This window comes from Notamacropus eugenii, chromosome 4 (assembly GCF_028372415.1).
Source record: "Notamacropus eugenii isolate mMacEug1 chromosome 4, mMacEug1.pri_v2, whole genome shotgun sequence".
NCBI classification, from domain to species: domain Eukaryota; kingdom Metazoa; phylum Chordata; class Mammalia; order Diprotodontia; family Macropodidae; genus Notamacropus; species Notamacropus eugenii.
In genome coordinates, this window is record NC_092875.1 from 50,697,135 (window position 1) to 50,715,990 (window position 18,856).

General features: G+C 42.7%; 1 protein-coding gene across 6 annotated transcripts in view; it reads left to right on the forward strand.

Annotated features, from left to right (window-relative positions):
• The first annotated feature begins 153 nt into the window (after window positions 1-153).
• Window positions 154-18,856, forward strand: part of POLE (DNA polymerase epsilon, catalytic subunit) — a 58,325-nt gene continuing 39,622 nt past the window's right edge. For 5 of the 6 annotated variants that reach the window (XR_011965442.1, XM_072600816.1, XM_072600818.1 and 2 more), the window contains exons 1-20: window positions 154-237; window positions 3,479-3,623; window positions 4,694-4,774; window positions 6,416-6,460; window positions 6,612-6,704; window positions 6,995-7,149; window positions 8,056-8,197; window positions 8,349-8,429; window positions 8,919-9,026; window positions 9,328-9,438; window positions 10,296-10,381; window positions 11,313-11,432; window positions 11,885-12,017; window positions 12,326-12,439; window positions 13,791-14,003; window positions 14,727-14,834; window positions 17,641-17,769; window positions 17,856-17,958; window positions 18,059-18,205; window positions 18,627-18,772. Coding sequence is in view for 5 of the 6 variants with exons in the window: in XM_072600816.1 (XP_072456917.1) it covers window positions 176-237; window positions 3,479-3,623; window positions 4,694-4,774; window positions 6,416-6,460; window positions 6,612-6,704; window positions 6,995-7,149; window positions 8,056-8,197; window positions 8,349-8,429; window positions 8,919-9,026; window positions 9,328-9,438; window positions 10,296-10,381; window positions 11,313-11,432; window positions 11,885-12,017; window positions 12,326-12,439; window positions 13,791-14,003; window positions 14,727-14,834; window positions 17,641-17,769; window positions 17,856-17,958; window positions 18,059-18,205; window positions 18,627-18,772 (2,322 nt within the window). In the remaining variant the exon portion in view is untranslated. The remainder of the gene's footprint in view (window positions 238-3,478; window positions 3,624-4,693; window positions 4,775-6,415; window positions 6,461-6,611; window positions 6,705-6,994; window positions 7,150-8,055; window positions 8,198-8,348; window positions 8,430-8,918; window positions 9,027-9,327; window positions 9,439-10,295; window positions 10,382-11,312; window positions 11,433-11,884; window positions 12,018-12,325; window positions 12,440-13,790; window positions 14,004-14,726; window positions 14,835-17,640; window positions 17,770-17,855; window positions 17,959-18,058; window positions 18,206-18,626; window positions 18,773-18,856) is intronic. The other variant, XM_072600817.1, reaches the window with a different exon arrangement.

Here is an 18,856-nt window from a genome sequence, read left to right on the forward strand (position 1 = left end):
CACGGGGCGTGGCGGTTCCTGCTCCTGATTGGGTGCTCTTCCAGAGAGGCGGGGGTGGGTGGAGCTGAGCTGCGCTCTCGCGAGATTTGGGGCCGGAACGCGCGAAATTTCTCCCGGGAACGGAGGACGCCCCTGAGGAGAGCGGCGGAGTGAGAGTGGCGGCGGCTGGCCCGAGATGGTGTCCCGGGAGCGCGGGTGGAAGCGCGCCGAGCCCGGGGAGGAGGCCGAGAACAGTCGGTGAGACCTGCGACCCCGCCGGCCCCGAGGCCTCAGAGCCGCCTCTGTCCCGCCTCCCCTCCCCCAAGGCTTCCTTGAGCGCCCCCATCTCCTCCGCAGGGTCCCTCCCAGGGCCCTGAGGGCCGCTCTCCACCCCAGCCTTGCCGGCCTCAGCTCCCCCTGGGCCGTCGGTGCACCCCCAAATGCTGAGACCCCAGAGCCACCCCGCGCCGAGCCCCTGGAATCCGCCGTGCCCAGCGGCCGTGCCCAGCGGCCGTGCCCGCTGGTGCCCGCGCTGACCACCCACGGCCTTCTGCGCTCCCATCCCTTCCCCGGAGGCCGCGCTGCCTCCGGTTACTTCCCTGTCCCCCCATACCCCCGTGTGCGGCCTTTCCTCCGTGCCTTCACTTGCTTCTTTACCTTCGATACCTGCGTGCCCATCATTCTCAGATCTGCTCTCCAGCATTTTTAGACAGTATTTTCCCTCTTCCATACCGACCTTCCCGTTGTCGCGTCCACCTGCTTGCCGGACCTTTCCAGCTGGGGGTCCGACCGAACACTGAACTCATCATAGTCATCATTCCGGCTCCTCCTGCTTCAGTTCTCCTAAATCCTCTTCTTTCTGGCTTTCAGCCTCACCCCTTGAAGTTACCCGTGATCTTTTCATGTCTTTCCTGATCCCTTTCTACCTACCTGTTTCATCTGACTGTTGAATATTGGGAAAAATCGTGAAGCCGATGCTGACAGGGTCCACTACAAATTTATGTTACCTAATTTCAACCAGGCCGGCCTTGCTGCCAAGTAACCCTTTTACACCTCCCGAATTAACTCACCACAGAGGTTCTTCCAACCCTTTTCCTGATTTCCTTTCCCCCTCCCTTCTTAGCTGAAAACAGACTCATAGTTTACTGGTAAAAAAAAATGGAAACCCTTTCCCCAAGAGTTCCCTCTTTTCCTTTCCTCCTCATCTTATATCACCCAAATGCCTTTCTCCACTGTCTCCTTGTGTGAGAAAAAGATGGTCATTCTTGCCAAGCCACACCCTTCTGTTTCACAAGTGATCCTAGTCCACCTTTCTACTGAAAATTTTCCCCTCTAATTATCCTCACTCTCCTTGCCTGTTGGTTGCTTTCTAACTGCCTACAAACTTGCCCCTGACTCCTCATTGCAAGATCTTCGTAATCTTCCTCTGAACTATCTCTTGCTTCTGTCCTTTCCAGTCCTGCTACTGGTGCAGTCCAGTCCTTCTTCTGGACTCTCCACAGTTGGTATCAGCCTACAACTCAGAATCACGGGAATTCAAACTGAATCTATAGGACAGTAGCTTGTCACACCAGTACTGTCTTCACAGTAGTAGTGGTAATGTTGATTTGATTATCAGTCCTTAAGCAGGAGGAGAACAGGGACAAGCTATTGCTAGAGAACAAATGGCAAGGTCCTGGTCCTTTTCTAGTGGTCGGGGTGGGAGATGGTAGAGTTGTGGGATAATTGATGACAAAGGGGAGAGGGGTGTTTGAGGTAGTCCTTCCCCTCTCCCAGTCCTCATTTAGATCAATTCACCTGATAACCTTACCTAACCTTTTCCTTTCTCCTCTCCATGCCTTGGCTATAGGCTTAACTTTGAGGTCACCTTTTTCAGGAAGCTTTTCCTGAATTCTTCTCTGCACATCCCTCCCACTCAAAAAGTAATGTTTTATTTAAATAATCAGCTGCAGAAATTTAGGCAAGACTACAGAGCAATTGAAATGGAAACTCAAGGTGTCTAAGACAGGACAGGACCGGACTATTGTCTTCCAACTGTCCTCCAAGCCAGCCCTCTTCAAACTTCTCTTTTATTGTTGAGACCACCACCGTTGCCCCAATCATCAAGTTTCACACCTTCCACATTGACCTGGACTCCTTACTCTTACTCATCATTAATCAGTTGCTTTCTCCGCAAAATCTCTCTATTCACAGCCTAGACTACCCCAGTGCAGACTGCCATCATTTTTTGCCTTAGCTGTTGCAATAGCTTATAAATTGATCACCCTGCTTAAGTCTCTCCATTCTAGTCCATCTTCCACTCAGCTTCCAAGGTGGTTGTCTGATTTTCGTTTCAACTCCGTACTCAGTAAATTCCCCTATTACCTACAGGATCAAATATAAACTTCTTTGTTTGATGTTTAAAGCTCCCTCCATCTTTCTGGCCTTACTTATAATTACTTCCCTCTGCACTTTTTACACATGACACACCATCTCCTGTCTCCATGCTTTTGCACTGTCAGTTTCCTCTGCCTGGAGTGCTTTATCTCTTCACCTTTGCCTCTTGAAATTCTTTCAGGACTTGGCTTAAGGACCTCCTCTTGCTTAAGCTGTTCTCTTAGCTTGTGCCTTCCCCTCCAAGGTTATCTTGTCTCTCTCTGCTAAATATGTGTTTTGCATATTCCCATATATGTTTTTGGCATGTTAGAATGTAAATTTGATGGAAGCGACTGTTTTTCTTTTGTCTTTGTATTTTAGCCCATTGTCCACCATATAATTGCTGTTTAATGTGTATTTGCTTGCTTGATTCAAACAGGGCTGGATGACTATCTGTTAAGGATTTTATAGAAGGGATTCCTATTGTTGGATAAGTTGAACCTGGATGGTCTCAGGTCCTCTCGAACTATGAGACTTTTTGTTCTTTACCTCTCAGATTTCTCATAGCATTTTGTCTGAAGCTGTCTGTTGCACTGATCTTGCTTTACCTTATGTTGTTAACTTGTTTATGTGTCTTAGTTACCATAGTATATTATAAACTCTTAGAGGATCACGTCTTTTTCTTATGCTTAATAAATGTTTGTTGTTTTGAGGCTGTTGTTACCTTTTTCTTGGGCTTTTACTGTAGACTCTTAGTTACCTGTCATCAGTCTCTTCCCTAATCCGTCCAAGTTGTCCTACCTAATGCCTCCCATCTTCCTAAGGCACAGTTCTTCCATATGAAGTTCTTCCACATACTGTAGTAATCCAGGTATGAGGCGATTCAGGATGGTTCATCCTGGTTGAGGAGAGTACCAGTGGCATGATATTAGTCCAAGGGACATGACAGGAAAAATTAATAGTAACTGATGATTGATTAGTCACTAGTAATCAGGGGTTCCACAACCAAAGTAAATGCTTCATATTATGCATCCTATAACCAAGAAAATTTAATCACATACAGCAGGATTATTGCTGTGTCTGGGTCTAGAGTGTTGATGTCATCTTGAAATGCAGAGGATAGATTTTCCATTCTTTTACACAGGGATGATGGCTCTTCCTCCTCTTCACTCTCTGCCCTCAAGCGTTTGGAAAGGAGTCACTGGACAGACAAGATGGATACAAGATTTGGTTTTGAAAGACTGCAGGAGCCTGAAGAGAAGACTGGCTGGCTAATCAACATGCACCCTGTAAGCTGCTTGGTTTTCTCTTTACATTACATCTTCTAGCCCAAGAGCATCTATTCTGCATGCTGCTGGGGGAGGTAGCATGATGTAGTAGGAAGTGGAAAGAATGGTAACCTTGGGTTTGAAGAGACTCATCAGCCATTATCCCCAGGCAAGTGAAGGGGAAGTTTATGTAGCCTTTATCTTCCTAGTTCTGCCTCCAGGGCTTGCTTACTGTATGATCATGAGCTTGATTTCTCTGGCACTTGGTTTTCTCATGAAATAGTGATAATAATAACTGTAATTCTTATGATGAAGATCAAATGAAATAATGTATTAAAAGTTTATGTTCAGTTGTGTCCGACTCTGAGAGCCTCTGGTCCATATTGCCCATTGGATTAAGACATTGGAGTGGATTGTCATTTCCTTCTCTAGTGAATTAAGACAACGAAGAGTTAGATGACTTGCCCAGGGTTACACAGTGTCTTGAGGCTGGATTTGAACTCAGTTCTTCCTTATTCCAGGCCTAGGGCTTTATCTACAGAGCCACCTAAATACCTTTATAAAAAGTTATTGTAAACCTAATAAGGTTATATAAATGTCAGCTGTTATTGCTACCTAGTATTTCTTGTCCTGGTAACAGAGACAGGTAGTGGGAGGCTCTGTTTTGTGGGAGCTATATGTGGGATCATTGAAAAGGTAGGCATAATTGTTTCTGAATCTTTCCAACTTTTACTTTTAAAAATGTGTTGTGAAGGTTCAGAGAGTAATCTTTGTAGGAAAACAGCAGAAAGACTGTATATGAAAATAAGATGTGAAAGAGAATGAGTCATGGGGCCATTGGAAAGGTGAGGGGAAACTCCTAGACTCTAAGGCTGGAGAGTGTCTTAATGAGACTCTTATGAATAAGGCTGGTAGCTTATAATGACAGTGGGTCAAAGGAATTTATTTCTGGAATATATAATATAATCTAAGGGTTGGAAAGGATAGCACTCTGATAAAAAAAAAAAAGAGCTATTAATATTGTATAGATGGGGCTTTGATTTGTCAAGAGAACTTTGTTACCAATGCAGACTACTGCCTTCTCTTTTTAGACTGAGATTTTAGATGAAGATAAGCGCTTGGTCAGTGCAGTGGATTACTATTTCATCCAAGATGATGGCAGCCGATTTAAGGTAAGTGGGTCTCTCCCATGAGTGATCTGAGCACCACTTGGTGATTTGGCCTAGTTTCGTCTGAGCCAAGAGGAGCCTAGTCACCACCACCTGTAAGAATTTCCCCTGAGGAGAAGAGGCTGCCTTGGGAGTTAATGGATTCTCTTTTCCTGGAGCTCTTGAAGCAGAGGCTGGATAATCAGAGATGCCTTTTCAGTTAGAAGCTGGACTAGATGACCTCTGAAGTGCCTTCTGACTCTGAAATTTTGTGATGTAGAAGGTGTAGACATTGATGCACTTCTGCCTATAACCAATTGAGAAGAGATAACCCCCCAAATCACCTCATCCTCAACTGGCATTTCTTTATATATTCAGATTCTGCTGCAGGGCCTTAGGCAAATTACTTAACTCCTTGGGACTCAGTTTCCTCATCTGTATAAGTGGATTGGAAAAGATGACTTCTGAAGTCCCTTTCGGCTGTACTTTGCCCTTTAGCTTTGATAAGATCCTTAGAAAAGCACTGGCAGGCCTCATGTTGAAAGTCATTTAAGAAGTTTAAGTAGTTATAATTTTAATTGGTTTTGTTGTTTAAATCTGTAACACCAACTTTAATAGCCTCTACTACTGAGGTTATGTTGAAATTATAGTAACAGTTTGTAATTTTGTGGGGAAGTCAGTGGCGGGGATACTTCGAGTGTGAGGAATTTATGAAGAGCTGGAGAGTTCAATTGCTGTTTGAATATTGATTGAGTTTTAATCACCATCTTCAAAGCAACTCTCCCTGACAAGGCTGGAGCAAGATAGTGGGAAGACTGTGGGAAAGAACTTATTTTTTGAGAGGATTGAATTTAATCTTTATATAGAAGATTTTGAAGAGACATATCTGCAGTCTTGACCTCTTAATAGTAGGACTGTGTTTCAGAAACAAGAAGTTAAGACCAACAGTGATGAGTAGAAGGTGACCCTGACTGTGATCTTTCTCACGACTAAAACGTCACAAATAAGTATTTACTCCTTTGACCATTGGTTTTATTGTTACATAATTGGATAGCAAGCAACTGATATTTTTTAAGCCTAGGAGATTAGGAACGTTGATGTTTAGTGAAACAAACAACTGCTTATAGGAAAAGTGGTTTCTCCAGTATAGTAAGTAGTATTTAATCACCTGAACTAGGGGCTCAGAGTTTTGGGGTTTTTTTTTTTTTTTTTGAGAAAGATGTTGCAGTTTAGTAATTGATAAGGAAATATTCAAATGTACCCTTGGATTACTTTAGAACTCAGGAGGATATGAATAAATGAATAAATGCAGTAACCAGTCCAATAGCAGGCTGAGAGATAACTACCTCATGTGAGGGTGATTGACTTTCAGGCTCTGCTACAAATAAATGAAAAGAAAGTTTCCTAATTGTTGGTCTTGAACTTTTCTGCCATCAAATGAGATGTTTGCAAAGTATTAGATGCTTAATAAAGGCTTATTCCATTCTATATTTAACATCTGTTTGGAAGCCTTACTATGTTGTCCTTACTGTGCTTTATCAGAGTAGAAGGAGTAATGCATACCTTGCTGTTCCCAGGGAATGTTCAAGAGAACACCTGGCCTTCTTTTCTTCCTTTTTTTAATTCATGTTTGGATGAGTTGTGATGGCTCTTGTTCTTTTCCAGGTGGCACTGGCTTATAAGCCATATTTCTACATAGCAACAAGGAAGGTAAATATGTATATTTCATTGAATCAGGCCACATGATCTGTCCATTACTTTGTAGTGGGCTTTGGAATCTGAAAAGAAGTGTGTTTCTAGAGTGGAAAGTTAGGAGATGCATTAGATTCTGATCATTGCTAAAATTCTGATCTCGTTGTAGGGTTGTGAACGAGAGGTGTCATCTTTTCTCTCTAAGAAGTTTCAGGGGAAAATTGCCAAATTGGAGACTGTTCCCAAAGAGGATCTGGACTTGGTAAGTGTTGTCCACACATTTGTGAAGCAGAGAGATTGGAAGAGGCTTAGGAAGTGAGTTAGTTTGCTGCTTTGTGGCCTGGGGAACAGTGAGGGGCTGGGTCTGGGAGAATCATCAAAGGACCCTGGCTTGCTACTACCTCAGTCAAGGTGCTCCAGAGCTCCAGTTTCCCTGAACTGGATTCCATTTGTCTTTATCATATTATAGCTACTCTTGGTCTCCTTAATTCCCTGTCATTAGTAAAATGTCTTTTCTTGTATTCATGAACACACCTTATTTTCACTTCGTAGCCAAATCACTTGGTGGGCTTGAAGCGAAATTATATTAAACTCTCTTTTAACACTGTGGATGACCTTGTAAAAGTGAGGAAGGAGATTTCTCCAGCTGTGAAGAAGAATCGAGAGCGGGATAATGCCAGTGATACCTATACAGCTATGTTGTCCAGGTGAGCTACATATTCCCTAGGTGGTACCCGTTCCCATTTTCCTGATCCTAATGAAGTAGTTATATGGTCTTATGGGGCAACAAGTTCAGCATGATGCCAGGCTTCTTTTGGCTGAAATATCCTTGAGGAGTCAGACCAAGTGCTTGATATGTTCAGTGGTGCAGTATTTTTTTATTTTGGCCCACCGAGTAAAGCACCGTCTTCTTTTACTAAAAGACATATTTGTGGATTGGTTCTAATCAACTCAAGTTGATTTTGAGTCCCAAGTATATTTTATCATTTTTAGATGTTCATAAAATAATAACTTTGGAAAACCTGACATATAAAAACTGAAAACAGAAGATGCAATAGAAAGAATGGTAAGGGAAAAGCAGAGGTAGAAGGTCATGTTGGTTTAAGAAGTAATAGTAGTAGTGGTGGTGGTAGCAGTAGACAAAGAAGAACCACTCCACTTTAGGCAGTCAAGTCTGAAACGTTGAAGCCTCCTATAACTTTTCCCTTGCTCTGAAGCTGGATTTTCAGAGTGCTCTAATCATTGGTCAATTCCTGAACCTTCTGTTTAGCATATGAGCATATATAAAGACAAACAGTGGGTTTAAAATCCTGATGTCACCAGTTTCTAATTCTGATGAAAAGAGAGAGCAAGGTAAATAGTAGTTGATAGGGTAATAGTTAGGGGAACAGACCCCCCTCTCCCTAGGAACTCAGGCCTGACCCTTTATTGGCACAGATCTTCAAGTATTTGTGAGCTGTATTTAAGGTTGTATATATTCTTGAAAATCATCCTGATGAACTCAGTCCATTTTGATTTTTGTATTCACTTAATACTGACTTTTCTCTCTTCATCTCCATAATTCTGCAGCTGGGAATAGAGGAATTAATAACTATTTTCCCTTTTTTGTGGAGTGCATTGATGGGGGGTAGTGTAACTACTGATGAAGAGGGGGCCTCTAAGAAAATAGCTGACCAGTTGGACAACGTAGTTGACATGCGCGAGTATGACGTTCCCTACCACATTCGTTTGTCCATTGACCTGAAGATCCATGTGGTGAGTGCCGGGCTGGAATGGTGTTTTCTTTGGGAAGGCCTTGATGTCAAGGAAATGCTGAGGTGAAAATGAGCATGTAAACAGAAGTGTTTCCTGAAGTAGAGAACTCCTTATCTAATGCACACTATATCTCCTTCGGTCCCTTTTGTAGGCTCATTGGTATAATGTTCGGTACCGGGGTAGTTCCCTTCCCATTGAAATCACTCGCCGAGATGACCTTGTTGAACGACCTGTAAGTAATACTTGTACTTTCTTAGCTGAGGTTGTGACAAGCTCTTTCCATAGAACATCATGCCCCTCTACCCAGAGAGATGAGATTGAGTGTTACTGGTTTAGGACGCTGCCACAAGGGGGCAAAGGAGAGCTAATCAATCTTAATTTTCCATCAGGATCTGACCTGAAACCATTTCATATTACAGAAATGACTTAGGGACTTTTAAGTGTCATCACCTTTTTGGCCTGATTTGAACCTATGAGGTGAGGCTGGGAAGCCTATATCAGCCCTCTCTAAATACCCTTGGACTGGAATTTGGGGACAAAAATCCACCAGTGAGCTGTGGATGAGAAGACAAGGGCCAGAAGGAGCATCATGGATCTAGATGCCTTAGGGCCAAGAAAGGAAAGTCTTGGGCTTCCGTATTTTCAGTAATGGCAGTGTTAAGATCATAAAGAAGGCCAGCTGGATTGCCACTGAGCCCTCTGTACCTTTTGTCACTTTCAGGACCCTGTAGTTTTGGCATTTGACATTGAAACAACTAAACTGCCTCTCAAGTTCCCAGATGCAGAGACTGATCAGATTATGATGATCTCTTACATGGTAGATGGTCAGGTGAGTGTCTGGTTCAGCTGTTGAAATCCAAGTCAGAACAGCTGACAAGCTAAAAAATCATTCACCACCTCTAGTCATAATGGCTACAACTTCCCAAACTGTGTAGGAAGGTTGGGGGTACCTCTAGTCTTAGGACTTGAATCTTAATGTCTCTTCTTTGGGAGGGTAGGAGGTCATGGAGTTGCCATTAGAGTTGTGTGTAGGAGGGATGGCCAGCCACATTTTTAGGCAGTGAGTTGGTTCTTATTTGTGTTTTTGCTAGCACTTTTTTTAACTATAGGTGTCTAACCAACTTCATTAGGGATACCTGATCACCAACAGAGAGATTGTCTCTGAGGACATTGAAGATTTTGAGTTCACCCCTAAGCCAGAATATGAGGGACCCTTTTGTGTCTTCAATGAACCTGATGAGGTAAGCACACTTTTCTTAAGAGAAATTCTCAGCCCTCTCTCAGTCCTAGGGAGCTCCCCCTGCCCAAGAACTGTGTGATATAAAAAGATATTAATTTGCATCTACTTCTTTTGCCATGGGTTAGCATTGTACCTTACTGAACTTAGTTGAAAGTAAAGTTACAAACCCATCATGGAAGAAATTGGTGTTAGATTTTTCCAGGAATGAATGAATGAAAAAACATTTATTAAGTACTTAACTATGTACTAAGCAGTGAGAATACAAGAACAGAGAAGCAATACAATCCCTACTCTCAAGGGTGATTAAGGCTAATTAAGGTGTGTTGGTAGGTCAGATGGCATTGCCTGAGGGTCTAGAGAAGGAATGTGCATCAGATGACCAGGCTTGGTGAGCTAGAAGGTGCAATGGTAAAACAAATTTTAAGTCCTGGTGATCTTCCATTACCATTGGTAATTGGTGATTCTTTGTTCCTTTCTGTGATGTGAGTGGCCGTGTAACCTTGTCTATGGATTAGGATTGGTTGAAAGATCTAGCCCATGACTATTGAGAAGGAGCGACTGATAAGGAGGATCAGAGTGAAACAAGGGGCTCTCATTTCCTTCTTGAAAGGATGACAATAGGTATCAGTGTCCAACCAAACGGAAAGCATTGGTAGGGAGTTTGATGGGAAAACCTGATCTCCTGGTTTGGATCTGCCTGGTTGGATCAGGGTACCTTGTGGGTATAGGTAGGAGAGAGGCCAGATTCTTTGAGGTTCCTTTTACCAAGAAGTGTTTAAGTCATTAAAAATGGAGCAAATATGTCTTCTCAAAAGATAAAGTTATTGACTCACAGTTCTACCCTTTTTTTGATTTCAGGCTCATTTAATCCAGAGGTGGTTTGAGCATGTCCAGGAAACCAAACCTACCATCATGGTAACTTACAATGGTGACTTTTTTGACTGGTAAGTGTGGAAGCTTCACTAACAATTGTGAGGAGCTAAGAATTGAGTTAAAGAGGGCCTTTGTTGACAGGTTGGTTGTGCTGCTCAGGAATGAGTATATTCCATTCTGAGGAGAGATAGCCAGCTTTGAGTCTTCTGGGACACCATCTCCCCCCAAGAAACCTGTGGTAGAGTGAAGAAAAGACAGTAAATTGTTTCACTTTTTGTAATTCATACTCTCGGGGAATCCTATCATTCTGGATGCATGTGTGTTCATTTTTTGTAAGATGAAGAGAGATAATATCAAACTGTCACCTTGCTCACAGAATTGACCTTGAACATTTCCTTTTAGTAAAGTGATAGTAATGTAATAATTTTTGTTCAGTCGTTTTCAGTCACATCTGACTCTTGGTAACCCATTTGGGGTTTTTGTGGCAAAGATATTGGAGTGGTTTGCATTTCCTTCTTCAGCTCATTTTACAGATGAGGAAACTGAGGCGTATAGGATTAAGTGACTTGCTCAGGGTCACATAGCTAGTAAGTGTCTGAGGCTGAATTTGAACTGAGGAAGATGAGTCTTTCTGACTCCAGGCCGGTACTCTATCCACTGTGCCACCTAGCTGCCCTAATATAATAACAATTCTCGGTTATTTGTCATTTTATGGTTCTACAGCAGTTTCATGTATAACCCTCTGAGGGAGGTAGAGTACAGACCATCTCCATTTGATGGTTGAACAAACTGGGCTTTCGAGGGGTTAAATAGCATGCAAAAGATCCCCTAGTTTTTAAGTGGAAGAGTAGGGGCCCAGCTCTAGGTCTCCTATCTTGATGTCCTTCCCATTACAGTATGTTGTTTCTTTGCAGTAAAAAGGAGGAGCTATACAGGTTGGAGCAATCTCTGCTGTCATCCTTCCCTGTTTGCCTTGTCTCACCCCTTTCCACCTTTCCCTAGGCCGTTTGTGGAAGCTAGGGCAGCAGTTCATGGTCTGAGTATGCGTCAGGAGATTGGATTCCAAAAGGACAGTCAAGGGGAATACAAGTCCTCTCAGTGCATCCACATGGACTGTCTCAGGTGGGTGCTGCGGTGGCTCCTTCCCCAGGAATACCACACCAAGGGACTTTTGGTGCTGTGCTCACACTACTAGGCTGTAGGGTTCTTGGTCAGAAGGGAACAGGTCAGTTTAGAAAGTTATCCTACCAGCCACAAGACCATGGCAGGGAGACCTAGAAGGCACCTACCTGAGAGGCCACCTAGTCTGAATGCTCTCATGTTACAGAGGACAATAAAGCCTGCAGAGTTGAATGAAGTGCTTTGCCAAGGTTACACAGATAGTAAATGGCAAAGGCAGGATTTGAACCCAGGTCCTTTGATTCCAAATCCATTATTCTTTGCACTGCATCATTCAGTTCCTATAGGCAGTCGGAACTTTTGGGGGTCTGCCCACATATTACCTACCCTTATTAGCTACTCCTGGCCACTCAGGGCCAGGAGGATCATTTTGTCTTCATTCTTTTTGTTTCTAGATGGGTAAAGAGGGACAGTTACCTTCCAGTGGGCAGCCACAACCTTAAAGCTGCAGCCAAAGCCAAACTGGGGTATGATCCTGTGGAGTTGGACCCTGAGGACATGTGTCGAATGGCCACTGAGGAGCCTCAGGTACCATTGAACCCAGTGGCTTTTGTAGGCCATTAGGTCTTTGAGGGAGACAGATAGTGAGCATGCTGCTTAGAAGAAGGGGCATGGACTACTGGAACCACATCACTCTGGGACTGCTTTTCCTACATGAACATTTACTATTCTGAGACTCCCTGCTTCCTTCGATTGAGTAGAAGGTTAGGTCTGTATCTTCTCCTCTTATTCCTGGGCATTCACCAGTATTTGGGATTTTCTTTGGGATTGCTGCTGTGTATAGCCACACTTAATCTGTGTTTTTTCAGTTCTGGTTTTTTCATTTCTCTTCTCAGACACTAGCTACATATTCAGTATCAGATGCTGTTGCTACTTACTACATGTATATGAAGTATGTCCATCCCTTCATCTTTGCTCTGTGCACTATTATCCCCATGGAACCAGATGAGGTCAGTGCAATTTTTGCCCTAATTGGTATGGGGTACCTATGTTAGTGACATCCATTGAGGTGTCTGTACTAGACAAGATAGAGGACTTCCTAATGGAGAAGGCTGTGGCGATGTGATAGCATTCGTTGGGGAAGATGGATATCTTTGCATCTTTTCAGTGAATGTCATCTGTCTAGGGCAGTAGAGATCCTAACAAATGAAATGGGATCTAGGGACCATAACAACATGAATGAGTCAATGACTAAAGTGCTTCTGTGCAGAGAGACCACTGTGCTCAGCTCTGGGGATGCTTATAGAGAAATAAATCTCAGGGAGCTCACATTCTAGTGGGGGGATACCACATCTGGAAGGTTTCACCTGTAAGTCAGATGGAAGAATCCCACAGTCCCTAGAGTATAGCAGCAAAGCAGAAGGTAGTACATTTTTAATAATCATTTACAATGATAAAATCATATCGACTTCTGTTGTTGAAACCTTTAAACAGTGTAGAGGACTTGGGTGACAAGAACTTTCTCATCTGGGTCTTTGGTAGCTATGGCTACAGCACCTGGAGGAACAGCTGTTAGGCTGCATCTCCACAGGGACTGCTTCCCAGGAGAATAACCAAAGGCCTGAAGCCAGAAGCATTGCTATTCCCAAGGTGCTAGGCTATTCAGGGTGCTAGGCTGTCTCTATCAAGATCTAAGGGGAGATGGTAATCAAGATGTGGTGGTTGGTCTTGCCTGGTATGTGCTGCCTCCTGTCTTTCCCTCAGGTGATCTGGCTGCTTCCACCAGGCAGGCTTGCCTACTTGTGAATACCAATTGGTTGGCAGTTGGTGAGGACAGCTGGTTCCTTCTCCATAGGAGCTACCTCCTCAGGGATGAAGGTTGTCAGGCCTGGGCTAGAAACAAGTTCACTGATCTGGGGCAAAGGTGTCAAACATGTGGCTCATGGACCTCTTGTGGACCAAACACTTCTAAGGGTGACCTGAACCAGATTAAAATGTAATTGGGAAACATTTAACAAAGCAAATAAAAATATAACAAAACAGATAATGTTAATATGTGGTTTTCTAAATCAATATGTGACCCACTAAAGTTTCCTTCATAAGGAACATAAGTTCAGTCACCTCTGGTTTCTATTTTGATACTTGTGGTCTGAGGGCTACTGCTCCTCAAAGGGCTTTTGTGTACATCTGCCCCTTAGTGGCAGCCAGTCATTCAGTTGTTGCTTGTGGTGACAAGGAAGGCAGGCTCTTTCTCCACAGTGAATTGTTCTATTAATGATGACTGCAGGGGCTGATTTCAAGCAGGTCTGGTAGTTTGTGGGACATTGCCATTCTCAAGGCTTTTGGTTTTTTCTGCTGCAGGTCTTGCGGAAGGGTTCAGGAACCTTATGTGAGGCCTTGCTGATGGTCCAGGCTTTCCATGCCAACATAGTTTTTCCTAACAAACAAGAGCAGGAGTTCAACAAACTGACTGAAGATGGCCATGTACTGGACTCAGAGACATACGTTGGGGGCCACGTGGAGGCACTGGAATCAGGTGTCTTCCGAAGCGACATTCCCTGCCGATTTAAAATGGTGCAACTCTTTGCTGCTCTCTTTGCTTCCCTCTTGACTGCTTTGGGAGGAGTCTAGATATCCATGTCCCTGCCTTGTGGGTGGCAAGAATCAGAATAGGCTAAAGTAGCTAGCAGCCCTTCCCTCATCATCTCTGTCCTTCCCTCAAACTCTAAGGCCCTTCCTGATCTTATCACACAGGGCCTAGGTTGGCATTTGTCAAGACCATTATGCTGCAGTACCCTTCCTTGTTGGTGCCTCTTTGGGGATCAGCAAGGGATTCCAGGCGAAATATGGGTTGTCAAGGCAACAAGCATTTAGTGCTTGCCATGTGCCAGGCACTTTGCTAATCACTGGGGATACAATGAAAGGCAAGTACAGTCCCTGCTGTCAAGACATTCACAGTCTCCTAGTCACTGAAACATGAGGAGATTGCTTCCATAGGCCATTTGTAAGAGTCATCGATTGCTTTGGCACTCCATACACATTAAGGCATATTTTCTAGTTGCTGCGCGGACTTTTTAAAGAGCTCTTCCAAATAGTGTTGTCTGCATGGAACCTTAGCTTAGGCTAATTCATTTGAACTTGTGTCAGTAGAGATAGTCCCAAAGACTGCAGATAATGTGAGTTGGTCTTAAAAAGCTGGATCAGCCATACAGGGTCAGTGTGCATGTCAATGTAAGGGCTGAGTTTCAATGCAGTAACATTTCTTCCTGTATCATATCACCTTGTCTCCTCTGCTAGAATCCTGCAGCCTTTGACTTCTTGCTGCAGCGTGTGGAGAAGACCATGCGTCATGCTATTGAAGAAGAAGAGAATGTGCCCATTGAGCAGGTTACCAACTTCCAAGAGGTAATAGCCCTGGAGCCTCTGGGGGCATTAGTGGGGTGTCCCAAGAATCTTGACCATCCAGCTCCTCATGTATGTCCAGACATTCATTTTCATTGTATTCTTGATCCCAGCATTTATCTTCCTGCTTTAGACTTGCTCTTTCCTTCTTTTATGAAACTTATAGACACTGTCTCCCAATGGAAATTTGGGGAAGATTTAAGTTAAGTTGGATCCTCCTTTTTAGCCCCCACTATTTCTTCTTTGAGCAAATTCCAGCCAAATGATGTTTTTAGCTTGACTGCTTAATGGACTTCTTTCTGCTCCTTGGCTGTCCCTCTTTAATCCATTCTTTACACTGTGGAAGCAGTCTTCTTTCTGTATGGTTTAAAACAATATGTTTTATTGATCTTCACTGCTTTTTCCACATCCCAGTCTATTGCGTTTCAGTGGCTTCCCCAACCTCTCTGTTGTAACAAGTCAAGCAAAATTAATCCTATCAGCCACATTTGTAAATGTATACTTCCCCCTCTGTGGTCCATCACTTCTTGGCAAAGAGGTGAGAGAATCATGTCATACTAGGCTGGAGGTTGGGATTGGATACTACATCGATCAGAGTTTTCAAGTCTTTGATTGTTAGGTTCTTTGAAAATAACAAGTCTTTCATTGCTATTTTTCTTTACATTATTTTGGTCACTGTTGATTCTCTTGGTTTTATTTCCTTTGCATCAATTCATGCAAATCTACTCAAGTTTTTCTGTCATTTTTTATAGTGCAGTAATACTCTATCACGAGGTCCTTATTCTGTAATTTGTTCAGTTGTTCACTAATTGATGGGGGTACATGTTCCTTGCAGTTCTTTGTGACTGTAAAAAGTGCTGCTATAAATATGTGTATGTGTATGGAACTTTTTCCTCCTTTTTAACAGATATACACCTAGTAGTAGTATTTCTGGGTCAAAAGGTATGTATGGTTTAGTTACTTTTTAAAATATAATTCTGAATTTTTTCCAGAACAGTTGGGCCAATTCCTCACTTCATTGGCAGTGTATTAGTATGCCTGTTTTCCCACAGTCCCTTTAGCATTATAACATATCATTCTGTTCACATCAAGGCCTCAGTAGTCTCTCATTGTTTATACTTAAAGAAAAAGTGTAAATTCCTGGTTTTGCCATTTAAGGCCCTTCTTAGTCAGACTCCAGCTGACCTTTCCATCCTTATCTCATACAGTTCTCCTAAATGGGACTACTCTCCTTCCCTTCTTCCTATCTTGCCTTCTCTGTCTCTATGGTTTTATCCATAGTGTAGTCCCCCATGTTTCCATTTCTCTTTGCTGGATCTTCTCCCTGCTAAGCTCCATCTAAGTTGCTACTTTTTTCCACAAAGCCTTTCCTGACGTCAAGTCCTCTCTTGAACTGAAAGAAATTTCTGTCTTCTCAAATTTCCCATCTTACTCCACTTATTTTTAATTTTTTCTTTTTCATTTTTAAAACACATTTTTATTTTGTTAAATGTTTATCAATTACATGTAAAAACATTTTTTAACATTCACTTTAAATTTTAAGTTTCAATTTCTCTCCCTCCCTACTGAGAAGTGAAGCAAAATGATATTGATTATCCATGTGAAGTGATGCATAATATTAGCCATGTTGCAAAAGAAAACATAAAAAACATGAAAAATAAAGTAAAAAAAATAGAAGATTCAATCTGTATTCAGAGTTCATCAGTTCTCTCTCTGGAGATAGATAGCATTTTTCATCATGAGTCCTTTGGAATTGTCTTAAATCATTGTCTTGATCAGAGTAGCTAAGTCTTTCATAATTGATCATTCTTCCAATATTGCTGTTACCGTATACAATGTTCTCCTGGTTTTGCTCACTTCACTCTCCCTCAGTTCACATGAGTCTTCCCAGGTTTTTCTGAAGCCATCCTGCTCATTATTATTATATTACACAATAGTATTCTATCACAGTCATACACCACAACTTGTTCAGCCATTCCCCAACTGATGGGCATTCCCTTGATTTCCAATTTTTTGCTACCACAAAAAGCTGTTTTAAATATTTTTGTACAGATAAGACCATTTCTCTTTTCCTGAATCTCTTACAGATCTAGTAGTGGTGTTGCAGGGTCAAAAAGTATGCACAGTTTTATAGCCCTTTCTATATCCTCTCTAGCATTTTGCATCCTTCTTTTCCGTTAAGTTAGCCAATCTAATAGTTGTAAGGTGCTACTTCCGAGTTGTTTTAACTTGCATTTCTTTGATCAATAATGACTTAGAGCATTTTTTCTTGTGACTTGACAGCTTTGATTTCTTTTTTTGAAAACTGCCAGTTTATATCCTTTAACCTTTCTTTTATAAATTTGGCTCAGTTTGAGAAATGAGACCTTTATCAGAGAAATTTGCTCTAAAATTTTTTTCCCAGCTTCTTGTTTTCCTTCTAATTTTGGCTGCATTAGTTTTGTTTGTGCAAAACCTTTTTAATTTCATGTAATCCGTTTTTCTTTTCTCATCACACTCTGCTTAGGGCCTTTCTTTACATTTATCACGTTCTCACATGGATCAGTTGTTGGTGTACTCATCAGTCCCTCCGTTTAGGCTGCGTGGTCTTTGTCCACACAGCTGTCATATCTGTCTGTGACACTGGTACTAACCACTAGCCTTTGCAGATAGTTAGTATTAAATAATTGATTTTTGAATTGTGTTTTACACAATTCATGTGATCATGGGAGTATGACTTATACCTGAGTTTTGGCTCCTTAAAGGAATAGCCCTTAGCTATCTTTCTGCTTTGGTTTTCAATTTCTGTTTCCTTTTCCTCCTTCTTTAGGTGTGTGATGAAATTAAGAACAAACTGACCTCCCTTAAGGATGTGCCCAATCGAATTGAGTGTCCTCTCATATACCACCTGGATGTGGGTGCCATGTATCCCAATATTATCCTTACTAACAGGTTGCAGGTGAGGACAAGCTTCTCTTATTTGAACTGCTGAGAGTTTGTTTAATCAAAGCTTTCATTCTGTCTGTCTCTCTTTTTAATGTCTAGCCTTCTGCCATAGTGAATGAGGCCACATGTGCAGCCTGCGACTTTAACAAGCCAGGTGCTAACTGTCAGCGAAAGATGACCTGGCAGTGGAGGGGGGAGTTCAGTAAGTCTTTGATCAGCTTTGATCAGATCTTGGTTGGACAGACTACTGCTTTGTCAAGGATTGGTATCCTCTGATTTTTTTACCTTTGTCCCCTTGCTAGTGCCAGCTAGCCGCAGTGAGTATCATCGTATTCAGCAGCAGCTGGAGTCAGAAAAGTTTCCCCCATTGTTCCCAGACAAACCAGCCCGGGCATTTCATGAGCTGTCCCGAGAAGAGCAGGCTAAGTATGAGAAGAAGCGACTGGCAGGTGAGTGATTTGTTAGCGATCTTCCAAACATCAGGCTTCCTACATTGCAAACATCCTTAATGTGTTACAGTCTCTTAATTAAACTGCACCTGTTAAGGTGCATCCTGCCTTCTTCCTTAAATTACTCTGAGTGGATGCTTATACAATTGGTATTGCTGTAGGCCTAGGCTTTCTCTCCGTGGCAATGATGAGCCCTGGCCTCTCCGCCCCATTTGTGCCCTGCTGTGGTCTCACTTGAGTACTATAATCTAGACAGTCATCCTTCACCCCAGTTGTTTAATCTTTTGGGAGAATCCCATTCAGATACAGGGTGGGCTAGGTGGCCTCGACAGACCCTTCTTACCACAGGATTCTATGACCTGCTGAGGAGGCATAAGTCTTCTGTCTCACTGGTTGTCCTGTGTCTTCATCATGATAACAGATTACTGCCGGAAAGCTTACAAGAAGATCCACATCACCAAGGTGGAAGAGCGCCTCACCACCATCTGCCAGCGGGAAAATTCCTTTTATGTAGACACAGTACGAGCTTTCCGAGACCGGCGGTATGAGTTCAAAGGACTACATAAGGTACAGAAGTCAGGGCCTGTGTTGGGAGAGGCCTCAGGCCGAGTCCCATTTCTGAAATCTCCCCTTTCTGTCCTGAGAACCTTT